Source organism: Rhinoraja longicauda, chromosome 1, assembly GCF_053455715.1.
Source record: "Rhinoraja longicauda isolate Sanriku21f chromosome 1, sRhiLon1.1, whole genome shotgun sequence".
Classification (NCBI taxonomy): Eukaryota; Metazoa; Chordata; class Chondrichthyes; order Rajiformes; family Arhynchobatidae; genus Rhinoraja; species Rhinoraja longicauda.
In genome coordinates this window covers 114,797,765-114,815,172 of record NC_135953.1, presented here as the reverse complement: position 1 = coordinate 114,815,172, position 17,408 = coordinate 114,797,765, and the positions used below count along the sequence as shown (strand labels likewise).

The 17,408-nt window shown below is 40.3% G+C and overlaps 2 protein-coding genes across 2 annotated transcripts in view; one reads left to right on the top strand and one right to left on the bottom strand.

The window, feature by feature from the left end:
• ndufc1 (NADH:ubiquinone oxidoreductase subunit C1) overlaps positions 1-17,408 on the top strand; it is a 442,230-nt gene that overhangs the window by 347,975 nt on the left and 76,847 nt on the right. The window lies entirely within an intron of this gene.
• The window catches only part of naa15a (N-alpha-acetyltransferase 15, NatA auxiliary subunit a), a 63,889-nt gene that overhangs the window by 3,303 nt on the left and 43,178 nt on the right, over positions 1-17,408 (bottom strand). The window contains exons 11-19 of the mRNA XM_078404721.1: positions 14,505-14,674; positions 14,066-14,218; positions 13,525-13,653; positions 12,380-12,593; positions 12,042-12,235; positions 11,293-11,401; positions 10,255-10,353; positions 5,096-5,239; positions 1,930-2,027 (exon numbers count right to left, since the gene is read on the bottom strand). Coding sequence (XP_078260847.1) covers positions 1,930-2,027; positions 5,096-5,239; positions 10,255-10,353; positions 11,293-11,401; positions 12,042-12,235; positions 12,380-12,593; positions 13,525-13,653; positions 14,066-14,218; positions 14,505-14,674 — 1,310 coding nt within the window. The remainder of the gene's footprint in view (positions 1-1,929; positions 2,028-5,095; positions 5,240-10,254; positions 10,354-11,292; positions 11,402-12,041; positions 12,236-12,379; positions 12,594-13,524; positions 13,654-14,065; positions 14,219-14,504; positions 14,675-17,408) is intronic.

The following is a 17,408-nucleotide window of genomic DNA, read 5'->3' as shown; positions in this document are numbered from 1 at the left end:
GAGTGCAGGAGACTGCACAGTCAGACTTTTTCCCAAGGGAATAAAAACCACAGGACACTTTCTCCTCTCATAATGTGAGAGGAAAGTGTTAAAAGAAACTCAAGGGGCAACCTCTTCACATAAATGTTGGTGAGTATTTAGATCGAGCTACCAGAGGAAATGGTTGAGGAAGATACAAAATATCTTTTAAATGTTGACTGAGCGAAGGTGTTCAGCCAAATGATCGTCAAGTCTGTGTTTGGTCTCGCCGATGTACGAGTCCACATCTTGAACAACCAATACAGTAGATGAGGTTGGAGGAGGTGCAAGTGAACCTCTGCCATACCTGAAAGGACTGTCAGGGTCCTGAGACCGAGTCGAGGGAGGAGGTATAGGGACAGATGTTGCATCATCTGCGGTTGCAGGGGAAGGTACCTGGGGAGGGGGCAGATTGGGTGGGAAGGGATGAGTTAACCAGGGAGTTGCGGAGGGATCGGTCTCTGCGGAAGGCGGAAAGGGGTGGAGATGGGAAGATGTGACCAGTGTTGGGATCCTATTGGTGACAAAAAGTTCGGAGGATTATGTGTTGTATGTGATGGCTGACGGGGTGAAAGGCAAGGACTAGGGGAACTCAGTCTCTGTTGCGACGAGGGGGAGCAAGGGCAAAGCTGTGGGGTACTGAGGAGACATGAGTGAGGGCCTCATCTATGATGGGAGGGGGGAACCCCCGTTCCCTAAAGAATGAGGTCATTTCGGATACCTTGGGTAGACTGAGGAATTGGGAGTAGGGGACAGTCTTTGCAGGAAGCAGGGTGGGAAGAAGTGTAGTCGAGATAGTTGCGGGAGTCTGTGGGTTTGTAATAGACGACAGTCGATAGTTTATTTCCTGTGATAGAGACTGAGATCAAGGAAGGGGAGGGAGGTATCGGGGATCGTCCAAGTAAATTTGAGTGCAGGATGGAAATTGGTGGCGAGGTTGATGTGCAGGAGGAAGTACCAATGTGGTCGTCAAGGTAACGGAGACAGTTCGGGGATAGAGCAAGTGTATACATGGAACAGGGATTGTTCAACATACCCTACAAAGAGGCAAGAATAGCTGGGGCCCATGCTAGTGCCATAGCTACGCCTTGGATTTGGTGGAAGTGGGACGAGTCGAAGGAGAAGTCGTTGAGGGCGAGGTCCAGCTCTGCGAGGCAGAGCAGAGTGTTAGTAGAGGGAAATTGGATGGTTCTGTGGTCGAGAAAGAAACAAAGGTGGCTTTTAAGGCCTTCCTGGTTGGGGATGGAGGTGTAGAGTGACTGAACATCCATAGTAAAGATGAGGGAGTGTGGGCTCAGAAAGCGGAAGTCGATTGAAGAGACGACGGGCATGTGAGGTATCTTGGATATAGGTCAGGAGAGATCGGACCCGGGGGGATAAGATGGGAGTCGAGGTTCGTTGAAATCATTTCAGTGGGACAGGAGCAGGCAGAAACAACAGGTGTGCAAGGGCAGTGGTGTTTATGGATTCTGGGGAGAAGATAAAACCGGGGAGAAGGCTATGCGGGGCTGGGAAACGATAAGGTTGGAGGCTGTGGAAGGCAGACAACAAGAAATGATGAAATCAGAAATGGTCTGTGTGATTATGGCCTGGTGCTCATCTGCGGGATCACAGTCCAAAGATAGGGAGGAGGTGTCCGAGAGATGCCGCATGGCCTCAGTGCGGTAGAGGAAGTGGTAGTGGTAAAAGATATTTAGACAGATACATGGACAGGAAAGGGATGGGACTAGGTTAGATAGTGCATCTTGGTTGGCCTGCCAGTTTATGTGCTATATTACTTGATTATGAAATTGCATCCTGCTTTCCGAGGATGTTGAGCAATAAATTAAAAGCACATAATTTTTCTTCACAAAATGACACATGGCATACAAAGAGTGAAGATGGGAACTTATTGTGTAAACAAACAATCACCTGGATCCCTCTGTGGCTTAGAAATTCATCAAGTCCAGTAGCTAACTCCACCGCCCTCTTCTGAGGAGAAGGGTCATTGTAGCACATCATTTTGGCAGCTGCAAGAAAGTACAAAATATGTTTACATTCTGTGAAGACAGATATGGTGTCATTTGGAAAGACAGTGTGATGAAGATTTCTGCCATAGCCTGTTTAAATTATGAGAAATCTAAAGTTAATTCTGCTATTCCATATTGAACTTAGCTTGGAAACAGCCTTTAACATGAAAAGGAAATTATTTGAATTGTTTTATCACAATACTATATATAGGTTCAACCAAATAATTTACAATTAATATCACATCATCTGATTAATGGGAATTTGGTAATTCAAACTGTCCTTCCATAATTTCTCCCCAGACACTATGAACTCTACATAACACATATTAAATAAAATCCTTTTATGCCAATGACTAAACTAATGTTAGGGTATTTAATCATATCTAAACATTAAATTTAAGCCAATCTGTTATCAATTCAATTATCTCAATTTAGGGACCAACGCTCTCTTATGAACTTAAAAATATTAACACCCAACACCAATAAGCACTCCTCAGCACTTGGTTTATTTAAAAGTTCATTTTCAGCCAAAGTACGTACATAACTAGCTTGTCCTTTTAGTGATCCTAACCAATTACCAACAGATGCATACTCAGAATTTTACTAAAATTGCAATGCAGGAAAAAATTATACAATGCCAACAACCAACAGCCAGATAATTCACATGATGTTCACCATAATGTAGAAACATATCAGCTATTTGTCATTACCACTGGAGAATAAAATCCTGGAATCTGATACCAAGAGCCGTGCCACAGCAATTCCACCACATGGACTGAAGCAGCTCAAGTCAGTAGCTCATCACATCTTCAAGGTTAATTATGTACACACAATAAATACTAGGCTTAACTGAAATACTTAAATAGCTAAATAGAGGAACCAATTGGAAAACTCAGCTTGTTGTTCCTCCATTTTTTTGTCTTCTGGCCATTAAACAAGCCACTTTTGATAATTACCTAAGAAGTGCAACAGATTTATCAGAATTTTGGAAATGTGTCCAAATTTAGGAAATTTAATTCACAACTACATTAATTTGCGATAATCGTAAACATAATTTTTGATTTTAAATTTCACAAGGAACAAATCACCTTATCTCCTTGTAGAAGAGGCTACTTTGTCCTTGGAGAAGAGGCCCGAATCTTTGTCAGCTGACAGCACACAACAATTTTCCTAGTAACCCACTCTCCCTCACGTTTTTACTATAGATCTAATTTGACTACTCACCTACACACTAGGGGCAATTTACAGTGTCCAATTAACTTACCAACCTGCATGTTTCTGGGATGTAGAGGGAACAGGAGAAGCCAGGGAAACCCATGCAGTCACAGGAATAATGTGCAAACTCCACATACATAACACGGAGGTCAGGATTGAGCCTGCGTCACTTTCACCCCTCCTCGTCCCTTCCTCCCACTCCTCCCTCGATTTCACAAAAGGCAAGGAAAACCAAGTTTAATGAGCCCTATTAAGAATGAATCGAATGTAGCATGTTTCTGATCTACAAGTGTCTAATAAATTAGATAAAACAGTAGAATCTTGGACCAGTTTTAACAACTAAAAGTTAAATATTGTAGCATGGGTAATTATTTTAACAATGAACTTGAAATAAATTTCTCCCATGGTTCACACAAAATATTTCCTTTTTTCTCAGTGGCAGTTTACATATTTAATCACTTAAAAACAAGCAACATTTGAGGAAACGACAGTTTTGCTTGAAACATGAAAACTATCTCTTTAGCATAGATAAAAGAGAAGTTGCAGTTGTATAAATAAATTCAGAGTTTAAATAGTATACAGTCTCAGAGCACCGTGGGATTTCAGGGCTCAGATTGACAACCACAATATTCTGCTGGATGAATTTACTTAAACAAAAATCAATCATACCATTGCGAAACACCAAAGGGAAGATAGATGTTTTCTATAGTTGGACAAAATTAAAAAATATCACATAGTAATGATGGAAGCTTAATAATAGGACTGACAAAATACATGGTGCATTCACTTGGCGTAGAGGGGAAGTGAAATAAAACACATCAGTACGACAGAAGGGTTGAAGATGTTAAACAGAATTGACCATTTGTACACAATGTCTCCAAAAGCCCTTTTGGCCAGTGTTTCATTCAATCACTATTTTTGCATGTTAAATAAGATTCAAATCATTCTAGTATTAGAAATGCTTTGATAATGGGGAATTCTGGGGGTGCTTCAATGGACAAACTGGAAGCACCATTTTAAAATATATCCAGTTTTATTATTTCCAGTTTGTTACCTTTTATAGCTGGCAGTAAATGTGAAGTGACGACATGGTTTAAACTCCATTAATGGAGCTTTCCTCAAAGAAGCGTTCAGATGAACCACTTTTGCAATAAAACCACTACATGTCTCTTTTTTTGCAGCGAATGACTAATTTTGATTACATTGCCCATTTAGAAGAAGCTGCAAATAGACAAGAAATTAGTTCATAGGTGCGCAAGAGATTTGTTTTTTTTTTAAGACAATAGGTAGGAACAAATTAATGTTAGACTAAAATGAATGCAGACTTCATGAGTGGCAATAAAATGTTTCAATTTAAATTCTATGGCTGAAAGAGCACAGTGCACCAAATTTGATTGATGATATATGACTAGTTAGCTGATAGTTTGGAATTTGCTGGGATTGTTAAAATTCCCTGCCTTATTAATGAGCTGGTGGGAAAGCAACTGGTGAACCAAGGAAAGAGGGGAGAGATGATAGGGGCTCAGTGTGACCACAAATCAGATTAAGCCGAGATTCATGCAAGAACCACCATTTTAAATATGTAGATTAAATTTACTCACCAGCTGAAAAAAATATCTCAATGATATGATGAATTTAAAGCATGAGGATTATGTACGCTTACGAGGTTTTTGCATTTATTGTAGCTGTTGGTGTGAATCTGTTTTCACTTTACATGTCATTGCCAACTAAGACTATGCAAGAAATTTGATTTATTTGCATTGGATCTTTCCTTTCCAGTTGAAACTGTTAGTAACTGTAATTTATCCTGTTAGTTCCTCACTACATACATTCTAAAAGCTAATTTCACTTACCAGCTAACCTGTGTGGGATTGAGTTCAAGTGCTTGTTTAGAAAAGCTTCATTAAAACTCTTTGGATTTGTTTCTCCAAACAGCCTGCTCATTTGCTGTGTCAGCACTGTTTGAACAGCATCAGGCACATTTTTACTTTCAGATACTGCAAAGATAAAAAAAAGAAAGAAAAATTGTAATTTAGTTCTGTTTACAATGCTTTCAGCAATATCTAAATGAAAAACAATTTTCAAGCTACATACCGTAGTTTTTAAACCCAAGACAATCAACTTTAAATTAAGGTGCTGAGTACGACACGGTCTTAGTATATTTAAATATTTTGTTTATTAACATGCCATACAAAACTATTCAACATTAGGAAATAAAATTATATTCACTAGTGTGCAATTTTGTTATCTGAAAAGCTTATGGGATACAGGCATCACCGACAAGGACTACCATGACTGTACAGTGCCCTCCATAATGTTTGGGACACAGCAATGCCATGCAAATGAAAGTAATCATGTTTACTATTTTGTTGCATATCCTTTGCATGCAATGACTGCTTGAAGTCTGTGATTCATGAACATCACCAGTTGCTGGGTGTCTTCTCTGGTGATGCTCTGCCAGGCCTGTATTGCAGCCATCTTTAGCTTATGCTTGTTTTGGGGGCTAGTCCCCTTCAGTTTTCTCTTCAGAATATAAAAGGTATGCTCAATTGGGTTCAGATGGGTGATTGACTTGGCCATTCAAGAATTGACCATTTTTTAGCTTTGAAAAACTCCTTTGTTGCTTTGGCAGTATGTTTGGGATCATTCTCTTGCTGTAGAATGAACCGCCGACCAATGATCTTGAGGCCACAGAAAGCAATGAAAGCAATGGTCCTGGTTGGAAGAGGTAGAATGGGTGAATCTCTCCTACACTTCGAGGTGCTAATTAGGTCCCTGGATGGAGGTGGTGTAGGGGCATCCGTTGCACCTCCTGTGGTTGCAATCCTGGGGAGGGATGATCATAGTAGGGAGTAATGAGAATGATCCTTGGAATGCAGAAAAGGGTGGGGAGAGAAAGATGTGACTGGTGGTGGAATCAAATGCCTGACCCACTGAGTTCCTCCAACAATACCTTTTTTGACTAGTTTCCAGTATCTGCAGTCTCGTGCCACCAATATATTTCCTTGCCTGATGAATTAGCACGTTTAATTGTAACTACTATTGCCTTTTTTAATTCCTGATTAATTGATATAATTAATTCCTTTAGTGGCATCAAGGATTTGCACGTGTATGTAGTTTTTTTATTAAACTAGTTAGCCACTTAACCATATTAGGATTATAGTAATTGCACATTAACTATAAAATCTGAAAATAAAATAATTTCAATACACATTTTGCTATCACATCACAGGTACATATATCTAATCATATATCAGAAAAATAGTGTTTCATCAATGAGACCCCAAATAGAACACATTATCCCAAGTTCCAACGGTCGCTCATATTACTTGTTAAGCACCAAATAGGAAATTCTTTGAGTTATTAAATGGGAACACAAAATTAAATGGATGGTTTACTTGTCTGTTTAGACTTTAGAGATACATCGCGGAAAAGGGCCCTTTGGCCCACCGAGTCAGAGTGATATCTGGCCAATCGATCCAGATCCTGCTGCAATTTTTCGCAACCATCTTCACTATCTGCAAAACCACTAGCTTTTGTATCATCAGCAAACTTGCTAATCTTGCCCTGTATGTTCTCATCCAAATCATTGATGTAGATGGCTAATAGTAACAGGCCCAGCACCGAACCCTGAGGCACTCCACTAGTCACAGGCCTCCAGTCTGAGAAGCAACCTTGCACCATCACCCTCTACTTCCTTCCATGGAGCCAATTTGCTATCCATTCAGCTATCTCCCCTTGGATCCCATATAATCTAACCTTCCAGAGCAGCCTACCATGCAGAACCTTGTTGAATGCCTTACTGAAGTCCATGTACACAACATCTACAGCTCTGCCCTCATCGACCTTTTTGGTCCCGTCTTAAAAAAAAAATCAGATTTACAATAGACAATAGATGCAGGAGTAGGCCATTCGGCCCTTCGAGCCAACACCACCATTCAATGTGATCATGGCTGATCATTCTCAATCAGTACCCCATTTCTGCTTTCTCCCCATACCCCCTGACTCCGCTATCCTTAAGAGCTCTATCTAGCTCTCTCTTGAATGTATTCAGAAAATTGGCCTCTACTGCCCTCTGAGGCAGAGAATTCCACAGATTCACAACTCTCTGACTGAAAAAGTTTTTCCTCATCTCTGTTCTAAATGGCCTACCCCTTATTCTTAAACTGTGGCCCCTGGTTCTGGATTCCCCCAACATTGGGAACATGTTTCCTGCCTCTAATGTGTCCAACCCCTTAATAATCTTATACGTTTCGATAAAATCCCCTCTCATCCTTCTAAATTCCAGTGTATACAAGCCTAGTCGCTCCAGTCTTTCAACATATGACAGTCCCGCCATTCCGGGAATTAACCTAGTAAACCTACGCTGCACGTGAGATTTGTGAGACACGACTTCCCACATACAAAACCATGCAGACTATCCCTAATCAGCCCTTGCCCATCTTTTTGCATGTATAACCTATCCCTCAGAATACTCTCCAATAACTTACCAGATGTTAAGCTCACCGGCCAATAGTTCACAACATTTTCCCTGCAACCCTTCTTGAAAAGAGGCACAACATTTCCACCCTCCAGTCTTCCGGCACCTCTCCTGTATTTCAGGACGACTCGTAAATTTCAACCAGGGCTCCCGCAATTTCCTCTCTAGTTTCCCACAATGTCCTCAGATATATCTGATCAGGCCCTGGAGATTTGTCTACCTTCAAACACGACAGTACCTTCAGTATTTCTTCGATGGTAACCCTGATTGCTCTCAAAACACTTCCAGTGTCTACTCCAATTTGCCCCGTCCTACTTACTGTCTTTCTCCTCAGTAAATATAGAGGAGAAATACTCATTTAGTACCTTGCCCATCTCCTGTGGCTCCACACAGAGATGACCGCTGTGATTCCTGAGAGGCCCCACTCAGGAATCTCCAGTTCCCCTTTTCCCCCTTATGTATTTATAAAATCTTCTGGGATTGTCCTTAATGCTACCTGCCAGAGCTATCTCCTGGCCCCTTTTTGCTCTTCTGATTTCCTTTTTTAGTTTATTCCTTAGTTCCCAAAACTCCTCCAGAGATGCACTTGATCCCAGCTGCCTATACCTGTCCCATGCATTCTTCTTGTTTTCGACTAACGTCTCAATTTCCCTCATCAGCCAAGTTTCCTTACATTTGCCTGATTTGCCCTTCACTCTAACGGGGACGTACACATCTTGAACTTTCTTCAGTACACTTTTTAAAAACATCCCACTTGACCGATGTTCCTTTCCCCTCAAATAACCTGCTCCTGTCAACTTGAGGGAGACCTTCTCTCATACCCTCAGTTGGCCTTACCCCAGTTGAGCATTTTAACACGTGGACCTTCTCCGTCCCTATCCATAACTATCTTAAACCTAATCGAACGGTGGTCACTGGTCCCAAAAGGCTCCTCCACACACACTTCATTAACTTGCCCTTCCCAATTTCCCAATACTAGATCCGGTGTTGCCCGCTCACTTATGGGGGCCTCCACATACTGCTTATGAAAACTCTCCTGAACACTTTTGAGGAATTGCACCCCATCTAAACCCTTCACGCTACGATTTTCCCAGTCTATATGGGGAAAGTTAAAATCCCCTACTACAACAATCTTATTTGACCTGCAGCTGTTTGCAATATCCCGGCACATTTGTTCTTCTGATTCCCGTTGACTATTCACGGGTCTGTAGTACACCCCCAACAAGGTGATCATTCCTTTCTTGCTCCTCAGCTCCACCCATACACCCTCACTAGACGAACCGTCCATAATGTCACCTCTGAACATGTCCGTGCCATCCTCCTTAACCAACAATGCAATCCCCCCTTTTCCTTCTCCCCTCACCCGTCTCTCCTGAAGCTCCTGTACCCGGAACATTGAGCTGCCAGTCCTGCACCTCCCTTAGCCAGGTTTCAGTCATGGCTACAACGTCCCAGTCGCTCATATCTATCCATGCCCTAAGCTCATCTGCCTTACCCGTCAGGCCCCTTGCATTAAAATATTTGCAGTTTAAACCAACCCTCCTTCCTCGCTCTCTGCCTTTCACCTGCCGATTCTGTCCACTAGCCTTTCCCACACCACCCTCCAAACTAACTTCTAGCCTCTCACGTGCCTCTGTCCTGCACGAGATTCCACCCCCGTGTCCATGCCGACCAGTGATCACCCTGTACACTAAACTATCCTCTACATTCAGGACAATGTACAATTTTTCCAAAGCCAATTAACCTACAAACCTGTCCGTCTTTGGATTGTGGGAGGAAACCAGAGCACCCAGAGAAAACCCAGTTAGAGGGAGAACGTACAAACTCCGTACAGCCAGCATCCGTAGTCAGGATCAAACCTAGGTCTCTGGTGCTGTAAGGCACCAACTCTTCCACTGCACCACTCTACCACTGCGCCACAAACATTTTGTGATCCATTTAAGACGGATCACAAAAGGGAACCACAATTAAGTTAAATGAATACTAATCAAGTATGCATAGAACAACTTTCCTCAAATTCAATGCCTCTCACAGCATTAATTGGCCAATATAGCCAATTTGTGTATTTTGTGTGGAAATTCAGCCATCCAAGATTCATGAAACTGGCACTTCTAAATTGACACTTCTAGAAGGGAGATGTATGCTTCATGTCCTCCACCAGTGCAGAGCACAAATAATGCAAGTTCAGGAATAGGGGGTTGGTTGTTGGCTACAAGCGAGTCAAGTGGTGGGGGTGTAGCCAGTAAGTAATTTGTTTAGGACAATAAATCTAAGTGAGATTGGGACCTGTTCAGGAAGGCACTCTAAATTAACCAATTGTGGGACACGCATTGTTATGAAAATCTGGTTGGGTTGCATCTGCCTGACAACAAGATGCGCTTTGGAACAATGTGGCTTTTGTTTGTTTTGGCAACACTAAATATAATTTTCACTATAAATTTTATTATTCAGCTGAATTTTTACCATAGCACTATTCTACCTAGAATCCTACTCTGGCAAATTTAATTAAATCAAATAACAAAGTTATCATACCACTTTTGAAGAACCGGAACAGACACTCATGAAGCCATGGATTATCTGGATCAATGGAGAATGCTCTTTTGACTGACTGCAACATCAGAAGGAATTTTTCTGCAAAAGAAAATCCATCATTAGACAAAAACATTATATTTATACAGTCTTTGATATTCCATTATAATCATAATTAAGTGACAGGCAAGGTTGTAGTGTAATCCATCACCCCAAAGGCAATACCAACAATACAGTATTTCCTCAATATTACAGCGTGTCTAAATCTGTTGCAAAACTCATAACCATTCTTCCTAAAAATATCTTTACGCATTCCTCCGCATGGATTAAATAAACCTGACACCATATCTTTCCCAACAAACTTTTAAGATTTCATTATTATGACTTTTGGAAACCCTATGGAAGAGTATAATTATATATTTGAATTTATAGTAATTTAAAAGTGATTAGACAATCTAAGTGTTATGCGGGGAAAGAGATTTTTTTTTTAGCTTTCCCAACTCTGACCCAAATAATTCACCGTTGAACTTGGATTTCATAAATTGTTCAGGAAAGCTAACACAATCATGAAGACTGAAGCGCACAACCACTGAGCATCTTCAGAAATCTTCAGTTTTCTCCCTAGCCAATTTTCCAACTAAAGGTCATGAATGTTGGTTTGCTTCCATTTTAGAATTTCAAATAGCCTTCCAATGCCTCCCCTCCCTACAATTCTTGAAACGTCAGCTTTTACAATGAATTTTAGCAGTGTATTCGAAAGAGAAGGATGTCAGTAAGGAGTATCTATGTGCATGCATGATTAACGTAGATAACCTGATCAGAGCAAACCCTATATAAAAATTGTGTGTGAATGAGAGCAAAATTAATAAAAACTACAGCCAATTCTAGCATCACAATGACGATCAACCCCAAGACCAGCAAAGATTAAATGAAATCTGTAATCTTCCACTGCAGGTTCAGCACAACAGGAACAAGTACATTTATGCATGTGGTCAACTAGAAAAGGATTGCCAAATCTTAAGTTCATGGTAGGTGACTCACCTTTTCTATAATAGATCTCAAAAGCAAAAAGATGGGTTTCAATTCGGTTTTTTACCAAGGTTTTCAGTGGTGTCAAAAATTTAATGGCTTCTTCAAGTGGACTGTCCACCTATGTAACAGAAAAACATTTATAATGTTTATAAATTCAGGGCAACATAAGTGAATAGCTGATAGTTGTATGAAACAATACAAGAGCATTTCAGTAGTGTGCTTCGTCTATTCCAAAACCCATGGTATTGGTTTTAATCTGCCAAAATTCATTATTATGTTGAATGTTTGGGAACCTCAGCCTACCAACCACAACACAGAGATGTCTTCCATAATATGCGCTTTCACTAGGTGCGCAAGGAAAAAGTAAAAAACTTGCTGGATTTTCCTAAATTAGGATTGTTAGCACCTACATTTTGACACATAATAGCAATTTGACTTAGACCAGATAACAGATCTCAGTGTGGATATTATCCCAATTCACTTAAGACAGCTAGTGCTACTCTGACTCCTGGGTCCAATTCCTTGCACTCAGGAATCACAGAAGCAATAGATTACTTTGGACAGATAGCACAAAAGTGGGTAGAAATGATTTGGGTCAAAAATCATGAGTCTCCTTAAACACTACAAATCCCAACAGACAACAAGACATTTGGGGAGGAGCACATTGGTGGAAAGAATGTTTACTCCATATGCAGTACAGACGTTGCAAATTCAGATCAGCTACCTACGCACAGAAAAGGATCATACAGATTGTTTACCTTTGCTAATTTTTCGGGTACAAGTTCCTCCTTTTGTGTGCCAATCTCTTCCTCATCCTCTTCCTTCTTCTTCCTTTGATTTTTCAGCTGTTTCTCTTTTTCTGCATTCCTCTTCTCCTCTTCCAGCTGTGCCTTCTTCTGTGCTCGACGCTGTTTGTTCCGTAGCTTCTTTAGCTCTTTATCTGAAAGATTTGCTGCATGGGGAAAACATAGTGAACATGTTTTGGAACTGAACAGAGATAAATCTGTGTAATATGTATTTGTTCAGATTCTAACTTGTTTTAATCCTGTAACAGTGATAAAAACATTGTAAAACAAAACAAAAATGTGACAAATACCCGTATCTGCCTCCAATTCTTTGTTTTCATCAGTTAGCGGATGATCGTGAAGTTTCAAGTAGATTTCAATAGCTACCTTTGCAGCTTTAAAATAAAAAGGATGGCACCGAAGCACATCTTCAAGTTTAAGCAAATCCACATAAGATCGCAATGTCATTTTCCTCATACAATAGGTGTGGAAATCAAATTGGTCATCGGTAATTTCCGCAAAATGCTGAACGAGAAAAACAAAATCAATATGGAATCTTAAATCAAATAGCATAAATAGGAGTATATGCAGCTTGACAGAATCAATTTATAGTGGATGAAAATGTCAAATTTTCAAGCAAAGCATGTGATTGAAGCACAGCCTTGCACATTTAAAGTACTTTTAGCCAAGATAAATCCTCAACAGACTCAGCTGTACATTGTTTGTATTGTGGCTTTGGGTGATGAGCATTTTTAATAAAACTTTGAGTCTACTTACAGTTAGGGTAAATGCTTTATTCAAATATTTGATATACATAATACAATTTTATAGTTGAGAAAATCTTGTTGTATATCCTTCACTAAAATAGCTCCAGGATGCAAAAACAATGCTGTTTGATACCAGAAACTAAGTTTGTGGTTAAGGGACAACCACCTAGCCTTTCTTAGTATGTAATGTACTCGAACATGATAGCAGCTAGAATTTTTGACTCGAAGAGAATTAGTTTGCAGGAAAATTTTATGGATCGTTTTGGTTCAATATGCGCCAGTAGCCAGATTTGTAAAATGAAACTCTACAGATATTCACTTAACAACAGGATCTCCTGACTAGCCTCTTAACCAAATGTTTTGCAGTGATTTGCAAATGTTTTGCAGTGATTAGCTGACAAACGGTTAGGAAGAATAGCTAAGCCTCCTTAAAATAACGACTATATATAAAACACAACTTGGCTTGTTGGGTAAAAATGTCAAGAGAATGATGCAAGATTCCAACTGATACACTGAACATCACATTTCAAAAATTGCAAAGTGATACACTACAGGAAAAAAATTAGTCATGATATTTAATTAATTATCCAGGTCTTTATTTTTGTCCCCTAAATTACTTTACCCCATTTCAAAAATGGAAATGTATTTCATTACATCCCAATATCCAATTTGAATTTTCTTGCACTTACTCTCTCTATCTCATGACACTTCTTCAAAGATTCTCCATATTTGTTCATAGACTGATAGGCAAGAGCACATTCTGTCTGGAACCACATACACTGCATCTCATTCAGATTATCCACTGCAGCTGTCCCTTCCTAGAAAACAGGATTACATGCAGATACATGAAAGAAATGTGGCAGCTGCAAGTTCATTTTGGCACAAAATGGGACGGTTATATTATCCAAAGTAATAATCTTCAGACAAGTATTGTTAAATAACAAATTAAACTATTAAAACAGTTTGTGTGCCCACAGCAGATCACGTGGCATAATATAATTCAGCTATTAGTGACTTAATTTCTCCAAGCACCTACTTCCAAATAAGTAACCACGTTAACGGTAGTTATTATGCAAATCATAGGCGACAACGCATCAAATTCACATTTTGCAATTAAATGAGCACCGAGGCACATTCCTTGTATATGCACATACTTGGCCAATAAACTTATTCATTCAAATTTATATATTTTTAATTTATACTGCAATATTAGGCAATGAAGATACCAACTCTTGTAAACTTGGAGCACATTTCCTCAGCTTCCTTCACCAGGTTGGCTTTTAGCATGTATTTAGCACATTTGGAATTTATAAACCGGTCTGCTGTATCTAAAGCTTGAGCTTCATCCATCCACTTGGCAGCTTCCTTTATGTTTCCTGCATGCTGCAAGGAAAATATTACATTAGGCAAACAAAACTAATATTATTAAACTCAGGTCTTACATATAATCAGTTTATTTGTAACCTTTTAAAGCAAATTACTGATCAATATTTTTTTTATTGGATCTGTACTTATTCACAATTTCTGTAATTGTATTTAATGTTTCTTCTGTTTTCAGCCTTTTGTAAAAGCATTTGTATAAACAAAGCAGAATAAAATAAATGCTAATTGTAAAAAAAAATCCAAAGCTAAGAGTATCAGTGAAGAATAGAATGCATTGTATTTTTACCTTGTAGATTTTGGCCTTAACAAGGAACAATTCTATTAGAGTCGGGGTACTTTCAATTGCAGCATTGATATACTCCAAGGCCAAAGACGGCTGCCCAATTCTGTCATAATGTTGGGCCAAAAAGTACTGGACCCACAATCTAGTAGTAGGCGGTTCTAGGTTTCCATCATCTGAAATGGGATGAAAAATAAGTTCAAATAAAACCTTTGAGGGACAAGCACACAAAATTGTTCAAGAGGATCTTTGTACTTCTGGGCAATCCAAAGATCATCGTTTTCCCTCGTATGATGAACAGGTCCATCACTGGTTTTCCAGCAACTACTGGTCTGGGACCTCCTTTGATCGGGACAAAATTACAAGAGAGCACTTGAAACCTCCCCCTCGAAGTCCCCCGGAAAGTGTGGCACCTAGGCCAGGTGAGGTAGTCTATCTCGACCTCATCGGGGCTTCCGTGGCCGATCGGCGGGTTGAATTTGCTGCCTGCAACCAGGGCTCTGGAACTCTGGCCTAGCAGATGAATCTGTTCAAATAGCCAACTTCAGAGGCCAATTTTGTTGACTGGTAACTCGGCCCCCTACCCGAGGCAGTGACCTCTGTGGGTCTGGCAAAATGGATAATACGGCAAGGCTCTGGAAACAAGGGTGCTGGAAAATCGGCAGTGGACCTGTACATGTATCAATCGTGAACTTTGACTTAATCAGTTTGAGAATTTTTAACAGACACAAGTCAAGAAAATTGGACCAACAAAAATAAATTCTTAAAAAAACATCTAGAAAAATGCAACGTTAGATATACCATCAACATGAATATTTGGATACATCGGGAAATAAAAATTGGAAAGGATTAGATCAACTGAAGCAGCATGTTGCTCATTAAATCATACAGCATAGGAGCTCACCATTTGAATGTTCAAAAATAAGTTGACATTTGGTGGAACAAATCAAAATTAATCTCATTTTTCATCTTTGCAAAGCCATGCATCATCCGTTTCAAACAGTTAATTTCCCTACACATGATTCAAATCTTACATGAATTACACATACAATTTTCATGTCATTTCTCTCCTGTCCGAATTTCCGAACTGATTGCACTTAATCACTAATTCCAGAAGAAAAACAGCCTTTCCTTATTTCCAGCACCTGCAGTTCCTTCCCTTTATTTGCAGTTCTCGTATTTCCTGTGACAGAGGCAGCTGCCTATCAGCTCGCCATGTTTAAGTCAGTTCTCGAAAATGATGCCTTTAATTCCTTTCCCCGCCAGTTTCCCTTCAACTCTCTTACATACCCTACCACCCATCTACACTAATGGTAATTTATAATAACCATTTATCCTATCAACCAGCCACCTTCGGAATGTGGGAAGAAACAGCATTGCCTGAGGTTACTCACATGGTCATGAGAAGAATTTACAAATTTGGAACACGAGATTAAGATTCAACAGAGGTTGAAGTTGTGTGGCACCAACACTACTAAATGTTCATGTTCATAAATCGTAGGAGCAGAATTAGGCCATTCAGTCCATCAGGTCTACTCCACCATTCTATCATTGCTGATCTAACTTTCCCTCTCAACCCAATTCACCTGTCTTCTCCCCATAACCTTTGACACCCCTACTAATCAAGAATCAGCCAATCTCCGCGCTAAAAATACCAAATTACTTGGGCTCCAGTCACCTGTAACAATGAATTCCCTCTGACTAAAGAAATTGCTCATCTCCTTTCTCAAGGTACGTCCTTTCATTCTGAGGTTATACCCTCTGTCCTAGACTCTCCCACTAGTGGAAACATCCTCTCCACATCCACTCTTTCCAAGCCTTTCACTATTCTATGCGTTTAAGTGAGGTCCCCTCATCCTTCTAATCTCCAGCGAGTACAGGCCCAGCGCCATCAAACGCTCATCTCACGATAACCCAATCATCCCCTGGGTCACACTCGTAAAACTGCTCTGGACCCTCTCCACAATTGGAGGTGCAGCCACTTGGGAGTGCTTTTCCCAAAAGGTTAATGTGCAGGTTGAGTGGGTAGTGAGGAAGGTAAATGCAATGCTAGCAGTCATTCCCAGGGGACTAGAATACAAAAACAGGAATGTAACGCTGAGAATTTATAAAGCACTGCTTACTCTGCATTTGGAGTATTGAAAGAGTTTTTAGGCTACATATCTGAGGATGAATGTGCTGGCATTGGAGAGGGCCCAAAGGAGCTTTATGGGAATGATCCCAGAGATGATTGGGTTAATACATGATGAGCGTTTGACGGCTCTGGGCCTGAACGCGCTGGTGTTTAGAAGGATGAAGGGGGATCTCATTGAAATTTACTGTATAATGGAAGAGCTAGACAGAGTGAATGTGGAGAGGAGGTTTCCACTAGTGGGCTGGAGTTAAAGTGCGCCATGACCAGCCTCACAAAGCATTACATGATGGTGGATGCGAACATCCATTGATGATCTGACATCTGAACAATGCTGGAGTAACTCGAACAGTCGTCATTTAGGCATGCCACCTTGCTTTTTTTTGGCCCGTGTGATAATGTTCTTAAAGCAGGTAGGAGCTTCAGAATAGAGTAAGGAGATGTTAAAGATGTCTGTGAATACTCCTGCTGGTCCCGAGGACATGGATGGTGACTATATCTGGGCCAATTGTTTTCCACACGTTCACTCTCAGGAAGGCCGAATTGATATATGTAATAGTGAGCTTGGGTACAAGTACAACACAGGCTGTCAGGGCAGAAGACATCATTCTACCGTCCTTCTGTTCAAATCAAGCATGGAATACTCATACCTACACTGGGGAAAATTTACAGCAGTCATTTAGTTGACAGCTAGCGTGCTTTTGGAATGTGGGTGAAGCACAAGGGGTAAATCACAATCACAAAACGAAAAGACAAAATCTGCACATTCAGCATTGGAA